The 16378-nt window shown below is 37.4% G+C and overlaps 1 protein-coding gene across 4 annotated transcripts in view; it reads right to left on the bottom strand.

Annotated features, from left to right (window-relative positions):
* Positions 1–552: 552 nt before the first annotated feature.
* The window catches only part of LOC139696208 (solute carrier family 2, facilitated glucose transporter member 1-like), a 191721-nt gene continuing 175895 nt past the window's right edge, over positions 553–16378 (bottom strand). For all 4 annotated transcript variants that reach the window (XM_071594863.1, XM_071594864.1, XM_071594866.1 and 1 more), the window contains 7 exons: positions 11365–11463; positions 10476–10826; positions 8482–8695; positions 6071–6258; positions 5433–5645; positions 5022–5228; positions 553–2945 (listed from right to left, as the gene is read on the bottom strand). In XM_071594863.1, the coding sequence (XP_071450964.1) occupies positions 2802–2945; positions 5022–5228; positions 5433–5645; positions 6071–6258; positions 8482–8695; positions 10476–10826; positions 11365–11463 (1416 nt within the window). In that variant the 3' untranslated portion in view covers positions 553–2801. The remainder of the gene's footprint in view (positions 2946–5021; positions 5229–5432; positions 5646–6070; positions 6259–8481; positions 8696–10475; positions 10827–11364; positions 11464–16378) is intronic.

The following is a 16378-nucleotide window of genomic DNA, read 5'->3' as shown; positions in this document are numbered from 1 at the left end:
AGGGGTAGAGCATTGGACTGAAAAACCAAGGGAAGAGGGGCCACATGAGGCATGCCCGAGAATCGAACAAGAGTCTTCAAGTTCCCTGGGAATCGATGCTGGAGAGCCCGGGTTCGATTCCCAGGCACGCCACTCGGGGCACCCTCAGTTCCACCCAAGCAGTGTGATTTTACGGGTACCAGATCTTCCTGGGAAACCAGCACAGGGAAAGCAACTGGTCCCCATGACCCGATATGTGAATTTCACCTGCCATCTGGCTTAGTACTGGTTGAACTTTACCACCATCTACCAAACCGACCTTCAGGTTGATTACTATGTTTATGGATTTTCTGAAAAACCTTAGTGTGAGGATAATGGTACCAGAGATATATTTGACATTAATACCATTGCCTCGTTAGTTGCTTCTGGCCCCATTGTTACTCCGATTTAATTACAATAATTACTTCGTGCATTGCAAAATCAGCGGGAGATATATGGATTGAGAATCATTATAAAATGAAGGTAATGAGGCTCTACATTGAATTTTCAGGTGGCTGAAAAAAACAATAAAGATCAGGTATATTTACACGTGTATTAAAACAATACGTCCATTACAATCTCTACATTATGTACATTGTACTATCATTCATTAGCACCACAGTAACAACATATCTGCAACCATGCATACACAAAATATCAAAAGAGTAAATAAATAATACTTTAAAAATCTTCCAATTGAAGATACAAAACAATCTGTTTACATTCATAACTTTGGGAGTTAGGATTGTGTACAAAATATTTTCCTGACATAATGAGATTCTGAATATCAAAGTAAAAATTGCTGATTTAGCACATGTGCTCAAGGATGAATGGATCGTGTGGATTTTGTAGGGGAATACCAAACTATCATAAGTTTGTACAGCATAACCCTATGAGGGATTAAGGAAAGAGATTTTTTATTGGGTACTCGGATGATGTGGCCAAGGAAGCCCAGATGCCCAGTCCCATGAGTCTTCAATTTGGTTCCCTTGAGAAAAACCAGTGGCAGGAGAAAAGGTAAAATTCCTTTTCTCCTCTCCTATAGATTTAAAAATATCTTTTTTGACAACCCTCTTTCCATTATAAAAGTGGTCAGTGTGGGCAGAGATTGGCAATGTAAGCCCTCCATTCTTAATGGCTGGGGTTTTTTTCCTGAAAATGGCAGGATTTCGCAGTAATTTTCAGTCCTTAAACACAAAACTGTTTCGTGTCCGTCTCCAAACTGCCTGTCCTTCCCCATGTCTTTGGACTTCATTCATTGAAGTTGCTAGATGGCTAATGATTAGAAAACTTCTTATTGCCCCTCATCCCTAATTAATTCTGCCCTTGTGCTAATATCTCCTTCATCTTTAAATGCATAACTAATATCAGCATTCAAGCATCCCCCGTGGGTAAAAACTACCAGCATCATTAACAAATTAAGCTCTCAATGAGATCAGAACCATAGTGCAAATTTGACTCAATCAATTCAAGACTAGCCCCATACTGCATGCAACCAGAATTTTGTACTCTATAAAATCCAAGTAGTGCATCTATGATGAAGTGAGTATTGAGGGCCCCAAGAAATAATTGATCACTTGCTCATAACTTCCTATTGATCCAGTCCTGCCATCAGTCGATGAGAGTAAATGATTTGCCTCACTTGCCTTCTGGAGACACTAATTCCTACATCCTTGCAACTGACTATTAACTAATGCTCCCAAAGCATTAGGCCATAACTCAGTTTATTCCATTATTTTGCTTCTCTAATTCCTTCCAGAATAAAAATATTATCTGCCTCTCAGGAAAACTGCCCTTGATTTGACTATCAACCAGCCTTGAATGTGCTATAATGTAACCAGTGGCACGTTAACCGTGATCTTTAAGTTGACCCTAAAGTTTTACTACAAATTAAATCCAGAAACAATGTAATCATGACAAAATAATTTCTTTTAAAAAATCACAACATACAACTGTTGCAACTTCTTACACATATACAGGCACCCCAAATAAATAAATGCAGTCATTACAATTACATGACACATTTAAACACTTTATAGTGAGCTCTTCTTGTATTTAGAGAGCTTGGGGTTATGATACATGGAACATGTAAAATTGCCAATACCAACAGCAATGGAGATCAGATGCCACACAGAAATGTGAAGACACTTCATAAGGCATGCTGATTTAACAAGCAGTCATCATGGCTGCAGATTCATTTTGATGCAAGTCAGGCAGATCAAGTTGAAATCAATTCATGCCTATAGTGCAGACTTATCTCAAAGTGCAGCTCAGCATCACACAACAGACTGTTTCCAGTCTAAGAAACAATAACAAATACAGTCATAACATGTTCATTATATCCACTTGTTTTAAAAATCACAACGATATCACTCTGTTTGAGTCTGCTATCTAATATTCATTATATCTCCTGGAATTGATGATTATGTTTGGGTTTTTTGAATGACTGAAAAATATCAGTTATTTTATCAATGCCTGCTAGATGCATGACCACATGTACTTACATAAAGACACATACTTATTTTAAAAACTTTTAAAACACATAACCCAGATCATATCTTCGTCCACACAGTTATTTACTTGCAGTCACTGATAGTCTTGTCCACTCAGTTCTCTCCTCACTGGGTTTTGTGTGAACCTAACTTGCTCTTTCATTGAAATGTATAGTTCATTGCAAGTGTGCTTCTACACCAACACACCCATGGACACACAATAATTTAAAAAGCTGATGGTGATGTGAAAATTGTATTACCAGGTTTGAATTACTCTTTGGTTTCTTGCTCTCACTGGTATGATCTTTGGCGGAACATAGTTGTGATCTCTTCCATTGTCTTGTTCTTGGTTTCAGGAACCTTCTTCCAAATGAACAGTACAAATAAAATGAGGAATAGTGTGAATATAATGAAGACATATCCTCCCATGAGTTCCTGTAAAAGAAAAAAATTCACATGCATGTAGAATTTTTTGGTAAATCCCTTCATAATAATGGTAAATGCATTTTAAATATTAGTGACCCACTATTTGAAACAGTTCTTAGATTGGAAGGGTTTTCTTTCTTATCAAAGGCATAATAGTTTTATCAAGTAAGTTCATAAACCTCAACTTATATGATATCAATGGTACCTACTCATGTACCATTTTGTCTTTGCCCATCAAAAGACACAATTTGTTCAAACATAAGTTTTCTTCTCTAAAAATGAGTTATTTATCTTTTCTTCATTATTAAACGTGTGTGATACGTTATTACTCATGTAAAAGCCCTTCAACACAAGCTCAGTTCAACTTGCTACTTATTAAGACACCTGTATGAAACTACAAGTAAAACTGCACTACTCAATTTGTACTATGGGGAAATTTATTCAAATATAACCTACAGTATTATATTATGGGGATCAGCTGCTATTTCTCAAACCATCTTTAAAATGCAAAAGAAAGCTATTAGAATCATCACCAGGAAACCTCACAATGCTCCATCAAGGCCTATTTTCCGTGAATTAAATTTCCTACCACTCCCATGCATCTACATTATGTTTTTAATTCTATATATAAAAAATAACATCGGCAACTATTCTCTTAACGCTGCCTATCATCATCATCACACCAGAGGCAGGAATGACTTTCATTATGGGAATATAAGAACTAAAGCATTGAAATTAGGACCCAATGAAATGGGCATCAGATTATATAACAAACTACCCAAAAGTATCAAGGATACAAAGGGAACTACTGCATTCAGGCATAAATTAAAAAGATATCTACAGTGCTATATGTTTTACTCGGTTGATGAATATCTCAACAATATTCCCAACCAGGAAGTTCATACTTTTAGTTTCTAGCAATGGTCATGGTCTGATTCATGTTAATGATCAATGATTTTTCTGAATTTGATATTGCATGTGCATGTTACAGCCAATGTTCATGGGTTTGTACCAAACATTTATGTAACTATGAGCATCATTTCTTTTATGTATCTTAACTGAGCCTGTGTCTTTGCTCCTCATTGACGTGCCTTATATCATGTACATACACCACCCACCTGGTATTTTTGTATTGTGATATCTGGGCAAATAAAAAGTAATAATAATAATTAAACGTTTATTTTCTGAAGTTTAATTCATTCCCAAGTTGTTTAGGCTCTTATCATTATTCAGAAAATAATGAGGAATGATAATTATTTCATATCAATCATGGAAATTGATAATAGTGAATATAAAAAGGAACCATCAAGACTGAAATGTTGTTTGAACAAATAGAAGTCTTAAGTATGCACTCTTAATTGTACTGGCTTGATTTTATTTACGGAGTTGTGACTTGGTTATTTTCTTTTTGTTTATCATCAGGTCGTAGCACGAGTGATTCCCATCATTTTGGGTGAAATCCACCAGAATGCTATATTAAGTAGCAGAGACATTTAAAGAAACTAGAAATGTCATAACTATAACTTTTAACATTAAAATGCAAGATTTGGTGCACAGAAGAAATGCACAGTAAAAGAAGATGCCTTGGTGACTTTCAGGCTATAGGACTAAGCCAGATATCAAGGGATCTGGTTGAATTACAAGGCAAGGTGAATAATTTCCACACTGAAGGATTCACACATTCATAATTACAATGATGCTTTACTCTATTTATGAAAATAAAGAGTTGGGAACTTCCACACCAATCCTCTTTTTTGATAATTTTTCATATATCCATCATCTGATTGACATTTATCCTGTGGAACAGGATGACAATACTCAAGAAATAATAATGGTCCATTTTAAAACATTTCAGTATTTTAGTAGATGCTAAAGGTCCTTAAAGCTTTAAATTCTGTAAACCAGCAGCAAATCAGCAAAAGAGGCCAGTTTTTCAATGCCTAATGAGGTTCTTTGGACAGTTCATTACTAACATTTGTGATTTTGTTTTTATTTCAGGAATAGCTTCTATTAATTTGTCACAAAATAATGCTACTCCTGAGAAAATCAATAAAAACTTTAGCAGAGAAAATTAAAATAACCTACCTGCAATGGCAGGAAAGCCAGGCCTACAACAAAGTTAGCAGTCCAGTTAACTGCAACAGCAAAGCTGGTGGCAGCAGGCCTTGCAGATTGATTGAAAAGCTCTGAGACCATAAACCATGGGATTGATCCTGGTCCAGTTGCAAACAGAACTACAAAGGCAATGACTAGCAAAATGGAAACATAGGAAAGCCAGAGACCTGCTCCTTCCTGTAAAGAGAAAATATGGGACACCTCATTAAATTAACTTGTCCAAAAGAAGACGCCTTTCTTTGAAGCACACAAATTTAAAAATATTTGGAAATATGAATAAACATTCATTTTTCATCAGATTAATTGATATCATCGATTCAAATGCATATTACTGGATGAATGCATTTAAGCTAAGAAAGAAACTAAATACTATTTACTCACCACGTAGGCCAGGGAGATTGATAGGAAGAAAGTCACAAATGACATTCCGATGAAACCAACAAGCAAAAGTGTCTTACGCCCAGCACGCTCCACAAGAACTAAAGACACAACAGTCATGACAACATTCATACTGCCCATACCCAGGGTGGCATACTGTGCATGTTCTTCAGTCAATTGTGCCATTTTGAAAATCTTGGTAGAGAAAAACATGACCTGAAAATTTAAGACATTAGTTAGTAGAAGTTATGGATGACTCAAACTGTTTAATCAAGCTGAAATTCCCAATATATAAAAAATTGTGAGGACAACTCTTCAATAAATGTGCAATTTTGTATTTATACCAGATATAATCTTGAATTAGCTTTTTTAGAAGATCAGTAAAACCTTCCTCATTAGATCAAATAATAGTTTAAAAAAATTACAATGGAACCATGCCCGAGACTTTGAGAAATATGTACATATAGTTATTACACCCATGAACATTGATAAATAATTTGAGGAGATACCTGCTTTCAAAGTTAAAACAGTTCATTATGCGAAGTTTTTTTAAATTTATTCTCTAGTATCATCAGGGTAGCCTCACCCAAATAATATCATTAGCATTGTAAATTTTATAGTATCAATAATATGAAACTTACAGCATTGATACCAGACAGTTGTTGTGCAATCATGAGCATGCTGGAGATGATCAGAGGGATACGAAGAGCAGGATTGAGGAACATCTCGCGAAGTGTCACCTTTGGAACCAGACGTGAAGCCTCCACCTCACTCTTCATCTCATCTATTTCATCATGCACCTCAATGCTTCCTCGAAGCCAGGTCAGAGCTGAAAGATGAGACCAGCATTAGGCATGATGCGTTGGCCAATAACGTTATGATAGAAATGAAGACCTTTTGCCATTTCCTTTAGTTTTGCCCTAATATCAATTCATTTAACCTTAATTATAATATCTTTGTGTTAAGCACCCTAGAAATGACCAAACAGTTAATAATTTAGTAGCCTGGTTATTTTGATTTTACAATAGATCTTCATTTAAAATTGGTGCAGGAAATTTTCTCAAATTCTTTAAATTTCCACAAGCAAAAAATTGTTCCCATTCTTAATGTTAAAATACTGCCATTGTATGTGTTTTTGCTACAATTGATGCCTATATATAATTTTCAATAATTAAATTAATTCATTGCATCAATTTTATAAATTATGCTACTTCATATCTGTGTGATAACATTGCTAGTCATCATTTTGATCTCTTTTATAATTCATATAACTATGTTTCACCTTATGTATTGCCTCAGTGATTTATTTTTCTGCTGTAATTTTGAACTGATTACGATGCATTCCATGAGTACAAATATTTTGGTTGTAATTTCATTCATAATTTTTCTTTTAAGTTTCTAATAACTTTGTTATGAAATTTATCATGTCTCATGGGCATGTTTGTCACAGAGAAGGTCTTAAATAGTCTTTTGGGAGCATTCAGAAAGCACACATGCCTCTTTCATCTATGCCTAACATGCGACTCACAGGTATCCTACAAAATTAGAGGGCTGTCCAGAAAGTAACGTCAGTTTTCATGTAGCTTGAGAATTAGTGGACGGAGTAAAATAGCCGTTACATTGATGCACACAGTAAGTCAGGATGCCTTGAGCTGCAATGTTTGGTTGGTCATGTTGGTTGCCGTTTGTTTACCATAGCAAGTCAAAATGAACAACACTATTGAAATTCCCACCAAATGTTCATTCAGTGATAAGGTTTTTAATAATAATTAACTTCAAAGCTGGTGACATTCATTTGGAAACTTATGCTCTGTACAGACAAAAGGTGATGAGTGACAGAGTTGTGTATCAGTGCTGTTGTTTGTTTAAGAGTGAACACATACGTCAGTAATGATCATAGAAGCGGCTGCCCATTGGTGGTAAAAGATCAACTGCTTCATTTACGATACCTGAAATCTTTTGAAAGTTTTCCCTGAGATTTCTATGACTCTTTTACATGGAAATACGACTGAAATAGCTTGACTACTACATGGTTTGGGCTCATCTTGAGGAGGAACTTCAAGGTGCTGCCATTGGTTGGCTGAGATCTCTGGTGGTAGAATTTTATGTTGAAGGAATTTGAAACCTAGTTCAGAGATATGAAAAATATTTAAATCTGTTGGGTGAATATTTATAAAATGGTAGATATACATAGTTTTGAGATGAAAATTAAAATGTTCTGTATCTATTCCAATATATTTATAATAGCATAATGAGGGTTACTTTCTGGACAGCCCTCAGAACAGTAATCAATAATTGCAATAAAGTTGCAGAGATTGATTCTCTCTCTCTAAAATCTTTGCAATGGATCACGACTGGTATGGATTAGCAAAATTTTTCAACAAAGAAAAACCTACATCTTCATTGTTGCATCAGGGCAGATTTGAAAACTATTTAACATATGGGTCATGATTTTCAAGGCACATAAACATGGTTGTTGAATCAAGATGATTGGCACAACCACAGAGGTTTTTGAAATGTTGGTGTGGAGAAAGAGGGAAATGATAAAATAGATGGAAAGGAGAAAAGCAAAGAAGTGCGAGGCATGTTAGGGAAGAAGAGAGGGTTGTTGGGAGAGGTCCAAAGGAGATAGGAAAGATAGATGCAGAGTATTTTGATTGACAATGGAATGCAAAAGACTTTGATAGAGAGAAAGATGTTGGGCAACCAAGTCAGGGTGAGAAAGAGGATAGATATGTAGAGCAAAATGAAGGGAAGTGGAATGAATGTGGAATGGAACAATGCATTTCAGTGTGGGTGTCAGATTGTGTCTTTTTAAACTAAGTTTATAAATGTAGCAATGTTCAGTGTGTGTCCATTTGAAACCTACCATAAAAAATAGACTAGTATTAATAATAATGTGGTCCTTAGAGAGTGTTTTTGGTTGTTAGGCATTGTGCCAAAGGAATATTTTTAATAAAAGAAGAAACTGTTCAGGGTAAAAGTAACTCATATTCTCTCCAAATTAATTAAAGTAAGTATGTAAGCATTAATACTTCAATGGAAAACCTACCTCTTTGTGCTTCCAGCTCCTTTCCTTGATTGCTCATGATGTACTTTGGAGACTCAGGGCAAAGTGGAAGTGTGGCCAGTTGGAAGACTGCTGGAACAGCTGTGATTGCAAGCAAAACAGGCCATGCAGTCTCAGTACCAAGGACCGACTCCAGTCCCAACACTTGGGAAATCAGGATGGAGATTGTGATGACTAGTTGATACACAGTTCCGACCTAGATTTAAAATTACATTAGTCATCAGTCACAACAAAATAGGAGATGCAATAATATTTCTTAAGTTTCTAAGGACTTGCTTATAGAGAAATCATCAAGTTAACGAAGGCATTGGCAAGTGAGACTGGTCCCAGTGGTGGTGGGGTAAAGGCCTCGCCTTCCAACCCAGAGATCATGGGTTCGAATCCCACCTACGTGGATCTTCCCCCACCAAGAACTTTGGTTTTTATAATTGTTTTTAATGGTTATAATATTGGCTAAAAGTCTGATGCACAGGCCTAAAGTTCTGTTTTCAGATTAATACTAAATAAATACATTGAGTGCACCTTGTGAGGTTGGTGGGAACATTCTTATGGAAAAATAGTTCACAAAGAATGAATGAAAACTTAAAAGGGTTTCTTAGATAATTTTTGAACCATTAAAATTATAATGACACAAAATAAAAACATCATTTATCCCTCGAAATGGGCAAATTATGAATATGCTCTCCATAGTCCTCCCAAGGAGTTAGTCACATAGGTTTCTTAAGTCACAATTTTTTGCTTAAACAGAAATGTGCTGTTGGTTACCATTTAATGTTTTCATTTCATTAATCTGAAAATATGGCATGAATATTTTTTTTCTAAATCAATGCTTGAAAATAGCAAAAAGCCTTCATGTTCCAAAATCAAATAAAAATGCTTGATGCTATAAGGATTAAACATATCTAGGTCTCCAATGAAAATCTCTCCAACCTGCACTCTATGCATATTATCTTCTTGCATTTCTTAATTTGGTACAGAAATAAAAATGCTTCCATTTCCACATGAATGCCAACAAAATTGAATGAAAAACGTTTAGTCATTAACGAGACTGCAGTTTATTCAGTGCATCAGAGTGATTCAGAGCATCAGTCAAATTATTAATATTTATTGAAGATATATAATGACCCAGGTTATCCTAAATGACTCGTTGGGGACATTTTTCTCTTAGATAAGTACAATTTAAATTATCTTATGGCATATTTATATGAATCTTGGTGGGCATGAAAAATTTAAAATGACTTTTCCCCCTATGGGAAATACAGCCTGTGAGAAATCATCAACCCAATTCATGGAAGGATGAATGGATAAGCAGAAATAAACTAATATTTTTCCTGAATTATTTAACTTAACTTCAAGACCAACGCCAGAATTACTTCAGAAAATCCCAGTGCTTTAACTTCCCAAGAAGATCTTAGCTTATTGTTTTTTAAATGTATTTTTACTTGTAAATGGTGTTCCATAAATTACTAATAGTTTTCAAATTAACCCATTAACCTCATTAGAAAACTTAACACTAAAACTCATTAAAAACGGCTAAGAATTTCCAGTACATATTTAGGACAAAGACCCTAATTCATTCAATTGCTGAGAGATATGATGTCAAAAGGTTCCCTTAAATAATTTAAAAGGTTATGCGGATTAAATCTTAAAGAATCTTATTCCTCTTGTCCTAATACGGTTTTTTAGTAGTATCTAGAAAAACCTAAATCATATTGGCATTAAAGTTTTCCTTGAATAACATAATATATTATAAAAAATAAGTAGGAGTGTCTTAAAATAAAAATTGGGAAGACTAATTTTATTCTCATGCTGATCCAGATGAACATAGCCAACCATAGAAAAAAGAATAAATGATGGCTGTCGATTTTCATTACGTTTCCATTAATGAATTTTAGAATTGCAACAAATTACCTTCACCCTAGGCAAAATTACTTTTTTAGTTTAACACAGCCCTTTTGCTCAAAACTCTTTCTTACCGCTCCTCGAAGGTGGACGGGCGATATCTCAGCCAGGTACATTGGCGCCAATCCTGCGTTCAGCCCAGAATTGATACCGATGAGGAAACGACCCGCGATGATCATCTCGTAAGACGAGGCCGCTTTGGCGCAGCCCATGAGGACAGCGGCGGCAGCCACCAGTACATTGTTCAGCAGGAGGCCACCTTTGCGGCCGAAGCGCTCGGCCACGAAGCCAGTGATGCACCCACCGAGCATACCACCGACGCAGAAGATGGCCACGGCGATGGCCCAGATCATGGTCACGTGGGACTGGTCCACGACTTCGCCGGTGCGGTTGTGGGCGACCGTTCGAATCCATCCTTCGATCAACTGCGAAGGGGCCGAAGCAGAAATTCCGTCAGTTTCAAGTGTTTTCCGAGTTGGCAAAATACGAAGAGGGTAAGGTCAGCATCTGCTTGTGACATCAGACTAAGATTTAGAGGATTGAAATGGGCGGAGGGAGGCAATGGGAAGAGATAGAGACATCTACTATCCTGGGAAGCATGTCGGAAGGACTTCGCCGCCAAAACATGAATTTGGGAGAGCTAAGTTGAATCACACTATAAACCTGATATTGAAACTAAAACTCATTATCATTAATCATTAGCTATGGGAGATTTTTATTCGTGCAAAATTTGGATATTTTATGAAAAACATTGTATGCAACTATTTCACCAAAAAAGGCAATTTTAATAAAAGGAGAGAAGTGACGACAGATGCGTTCGCTGAAATTCAAATTAAAAGTGAAAAAAATGTGAAATGGGTTCGTATTCAGAAGTCTTTGAAAAGAATGAACCAAAGTCACGACAAGAGATGCGAAAGTATAAAATGCTATTTTTATTGGTAAAGATCTGAGGATTCTCTTTACCTTTTGAGGGGCATTGACGACACCAGTGTTGTAACCGTGTTGGAAGGAGGAGCCGAGGGCAGCTGCAGTGATGGCGAAGGCTAGCCTTCCATTGAAACCCTGAAATGATCGAAGAAGAAAGCGTTAGTTTTATGAGAATATGATAAGAAATTCAGTGGCAGGATATGAAACACCGGTGGCATATTGTCATGTGCAAAGGTTTAGTCTCACATTCGTCAAAATGTTCCTTTCCCTTTCAAATAAATTATCTTAGTATGAAAAAACCAGTATACACTTAAGATTTTTCAATCACAATCCATAATTGCAATTGTTTATTTTACAGAAATGTGTACGTGTAAGACTAAATATGCAAACAGAGTATATAACAAAATAAACTGGAACTCGGGGATAGATTTATATTCCAGAATTGAGAATACATGTAAACCGTATGTTTATGCGTTCATTGTCGAAAGTGGTTACATGTGATTATTTATGCTTGGAATTTTATTATGCTAATAATACTACCAGAAGAGAAAGTATCTTTTTTCTCGTTAAGTTTAACAAAGAAGAGGATGAATTTAATGGCCAATTATCCTCTTCAAGGTCATGTTAACTCAGGCACGCGTGACCACTTTTGGAGGAAAATACTATATACAGATACATTTTGCAATGGATATTACGTAGCCATAGATCAAAGACAAATTCCAACCCTTCCATGATTTACATAAATAGATCTCAAAGGCAAAAAAATGAGTTTCCGTAACGGCAAAGCATATTTCTATCATCAATATTTTCTATTAAAAAAACAAATAACATTCTTCGACAGATGCAAACATGTCACATGAGGCCGAGCAAATCTATCACATTCCCTAAACCAACGCTTGGACGCTGTGTGTAATTTTTTTTTGCGGAGAAAAAAATCTTTCCAAGTTTTATAGATTTCTGGAACCTGAGAGACTTATTAGCATAGACACATTTATTATTATATAACTCATAATTCCTCCGCATCCTTAAGTTTCGTTAGCGCCACAGGAGACGAGCAAATTACTCAAGAAATCAAAGACGCCGAGTCCTAAAAGGAAACTTTTGCTCCGAGTCTTGGATGATGAGGGTGTGGTCCACTTGGCCTCGAAAAGTTTCTCAAATTCTCTCTCCCTAGAGGAACGAGAGAGTTTTTAGGTCCGAGATGACTTCTGAGGTGGCAGGAAGGAGAGCGAGGAATAGTAGCGGACGGTGGTCGGGTGGGGGCTGAACGGATTCAGGGTGGATGGGGTGGTCTCGTGGGAATGTAATATTAGCGCCGATGGTAAAAGGCCCAACCTTTCCCTCTACCATTTTACGGGGTAGAGGGAAAGGTTGGGCCTTCGGCAGGCAGTTCCGGCATTCGGACGTTCTTGTGAGAAGGGCGAGGTCGGCTTCAGGGTTAAAGTTACACTCTGCAGAAACGTAACAAAATCTTATCGTGACCCTGGATCGTACTAAGGTCGACGTACTCAGGCTTATACCTTGCGATGGATTTCAAGGCAGTTTCTTCATATTCAGGCATCTCGGTATCCTCAGATCGAAACTCAGCACCTATCGAGTGAAATTGATACTGGATTCATTTAGACATATAGCATACGTGAATAACTTCATTTCCGAAGTCAATAGATATATAACAACTACGATATCAATCGATAATTGTCATCTTCGACATCTATCCAGAAGTAGTCAGTATTTCTATTCCATTGGCCAGAATTCGACATACACTAAAACTCCGATATCGATATAAGATGCATTGGAAAATTTCCGCTGATTTTCTTATACTCGACGTTTTTCATTAAAATTTGATACTGTATATTCCTACTTCAAACTACAAGATTTAGAGGTCATCAGACCGAGGTGTGATTAGTATCAACATTACCCTTACAATATGTTTCTGGCCAATAATTCAAACTACAGGGATGGATTAAACGGAAATACATTACCAATGTGGCCTTCCAACCCAATACTTATCGTTAATTACGGTAGACTTGTTTATATGATACCTGAACACTTTGGGTGAGGACATTGCACCGTAATTCAACATGAATTAGGTCATAAAAATGCAGGCGGGAACTCTTAATTTATTCGCTAAACCTCGTAAAATAGCAATCATCAACCAGGATCTGGTGAATATTAAATTTTGGCGATTAGGGGGTAAGTTATTTGATGATATGACATTATCACACGAGTTTTTTGTACAGACCAAACGCAACCACAGAAAGCAGCGCTGAGAGAATTAGTTCGAACCGATGTGGATATAGCAGAGGATGAAATACCTACTGTGCATAGGAGGGATATCAGCCATGAGACAACACGTACTAAAATCAGTAAAGAAAATATGGCAGGGCATCTGAGTCCATACAGCCCGTCAAATCAACAGCATCAAGAAACAACATATTTCCACTAAGAACATCCGTCTATACTATATGCAATATTTGGGACAGTTTAGTTATATATGATTACAACGGCTTTATCCGAGGGCAACCGCCAAAATCGAGGGTAACTCCAGTGTTTTAAGATTACCTTTGCCTACAGTTTTCTTTCTATTATTTTTTTAACTAATATTTCCCTAAGGATTTTGAGTAGCCTCGTTATATATAACATATTTGAGCTGAGATGCACTGGTTTTTAAACGCACGATATCACGATTTGAACTCCCACCATCAGTCCTATCACTATACAAAATAATTTTCACATGCCAATAACTTTTAACTCGTGCAATCACTTCTCTCTATTGCGTCGGACGAGTTGGAGAGGTATCTGCTGAACCCAACTTAAAAGAAAAATTACCCACAAGAAATTCTCTTCGACCCCTGAAGATCGAAACAACGTCGCATTGATGCTTGGTGGCATCACAACGAATCGATACTCAAGCATCGAAGCGTGAGAATCGACTCGTTTCGAGTACACGTCAACACTACGCTAACCCCCCCTCAAAGAATGCACATCGATGATCGTATCGAAAACCCCCAATACTTGATGGGGTGGGGACGACGTCCCTTTCACCGCGTCGATCCCTTCAATGGGATAATGGGAGACGGCCCGGGCTGCAATTGGTCCCCATTGGATTCGTGGCGAATGGGTTACAGCAGCAATGACAACCTCGTCGGCAAAGGGCGCGGCTGGCTTTCTCGTGGATGAGGTGCCGTGGGGATGGGGTGTGTGAGCATAAAGCGTGGGTGGAGGCGACCTTGGACAGGCAGGAGCGTTTGAATTAGGCGGGGGAGGCCGGGCGATTCACGGGGCTATTGCGGCACAAACGAGCATCGACGTCCGTCGTCCCCCCCCGTCCCCCCGAATGACGAAGATTGACGCGGTTGAGCAACGGACGTCATCGTAGTAACGAGCCGGGCCGGTGTCATCCGGCGGCACGTATAAAAGGTTCCAAAAGGGCTCTCGGGTGATGAAGCTTGCTGACAACGGGCCACCGGTAAGCACGGCCAATATGATGCCTGGGCAGGAGAGAACATTCAAAGCACCGATAAAAAAAATAGTCTTTCTTTTCTCTTGGCTCGACTTAAACGCCACCTCATTGAGCTAGTAATAACCACAGCAACCAACCAGAAGGTTTGATTTATAGATGTGATTGGAGTTCACTTAAAACTAAGCCCTATTCGATGTATGAAATTCACAAATTTCAGGGGAGTAAGGGGGACTTGCTCCTTTCCCTGGACCACCTATGGTTTCCCAGGAAGATCTTGTATTAAAAAATCACACAGCTTGGGTGAAGCTGAGTGGTGCCCAGAGAGGTATACCGGAATCGAACACGGGCCCTCTAGTCAGTAGCCCAGCGGACTACCAACTGGACTTATACACCCCTAACATAATAGTTATGTGCCCTTAACAATGATGCTTTACAATCGATTTCAGTGTGCATTTATGGACAGACAATGAGGAAATAAATTATAGGACTGATTGAAATACGAGGAAAACCTGTAAGATCTTTTTCATGATGGATGCGAATAACTTACACGCCTGATTCTGGAAATATTAATGGAATTAAATGCAATGGTACTAAACTTTAAATGGAAATCATTAAATCCTCAAAAAAACTTTAAAATGCAGAAACTTCAGGGGGTAGACATCTGTCTAATGCGGAAACATTGAAAAGGAAATTTAGAAAATGCCTAGTTATGGCGTGCGACGAGGGGGAGGGGCTATAAAACCAGTTTTTCATCCATAAAGATTCCATTTGCATAAATACGTATTTGCGCATACGTAAACACACACGAACACTACACAATTCATGCTTAAAAATGCATGAAATTGCATTGAGCAATGATCCCCCTATTCTCAAATAAATTTCCCTTGGAGAGACGGAACTGCGAGGAACGGATGGAAATCATTCTTCCATTTTTTGCACCAATTAGTTATATTTAATCCTTAGAGAGGGGGTAAAGAAATTTAAGACGGAAATGATGGCAAATATACATGTTTGGGCTTAAAGTTGCTCGAAATTTAAACACCGCCCTTATTCTAAAAAATTCTTTTAAATTACTATCATGCTATTCTGAACTCGCAAATCATAGTAAAACTTTTGCGTGGTTAATCACTACCGAAACATCCACGCTATTTTTTTTAACCGTTGTAAGTTGGAAAACATGCTATTCCCGGAACTACCAATTGCTTCCCGGCGAGTCTGCCTCACAAAGAGTTTTATTGTATAATGATCAATGATTCCAAGAACATCATAGTTAAAAGCCATTTATTTGTAATTTTAAAAATCCTGTAACATTTCCTTTCCCGAATTAATGCCTACGATGGAAGTCCTCAATTGAGATAATTTACTCAACATTTAGATGAAAATAGCGATTTAATGAAAGAGAACACAAAGAAATCTATACAGCGCAAAGCGATTAGTGTGGCCACCCCATAATCAAAGGGATACTTGACCTAATGAAGGTTTTCGAACTTTAATCAGCATTGAAATAATAGCGAAAGATGGCACGCGAAACGAAAAGCTAAATTCGCGAAGCTCAAAGTTTAACAATTCATCAAAAAAGTCTCACGA

The sequence above is a fragment of the Hetaerina americana genome, unplaced genomic scaffold (assembly GCF_022747635.1).
Source record: "Hetaerina americana unplaced genomic scaffold, ioHetAmer1.1.p SCAF_7, whole genome shotgun sequence".
NCBI lineage: Eukaryota > Metazoa > Arthropoda > Insecta > Odonata > Calopterygidae > Hetaerina > Hetaerina americana.
Note: the sequence above shows the minus strand (reverse complement) of the source record. Positions and strands in the feature narration are given on the sequence as shown.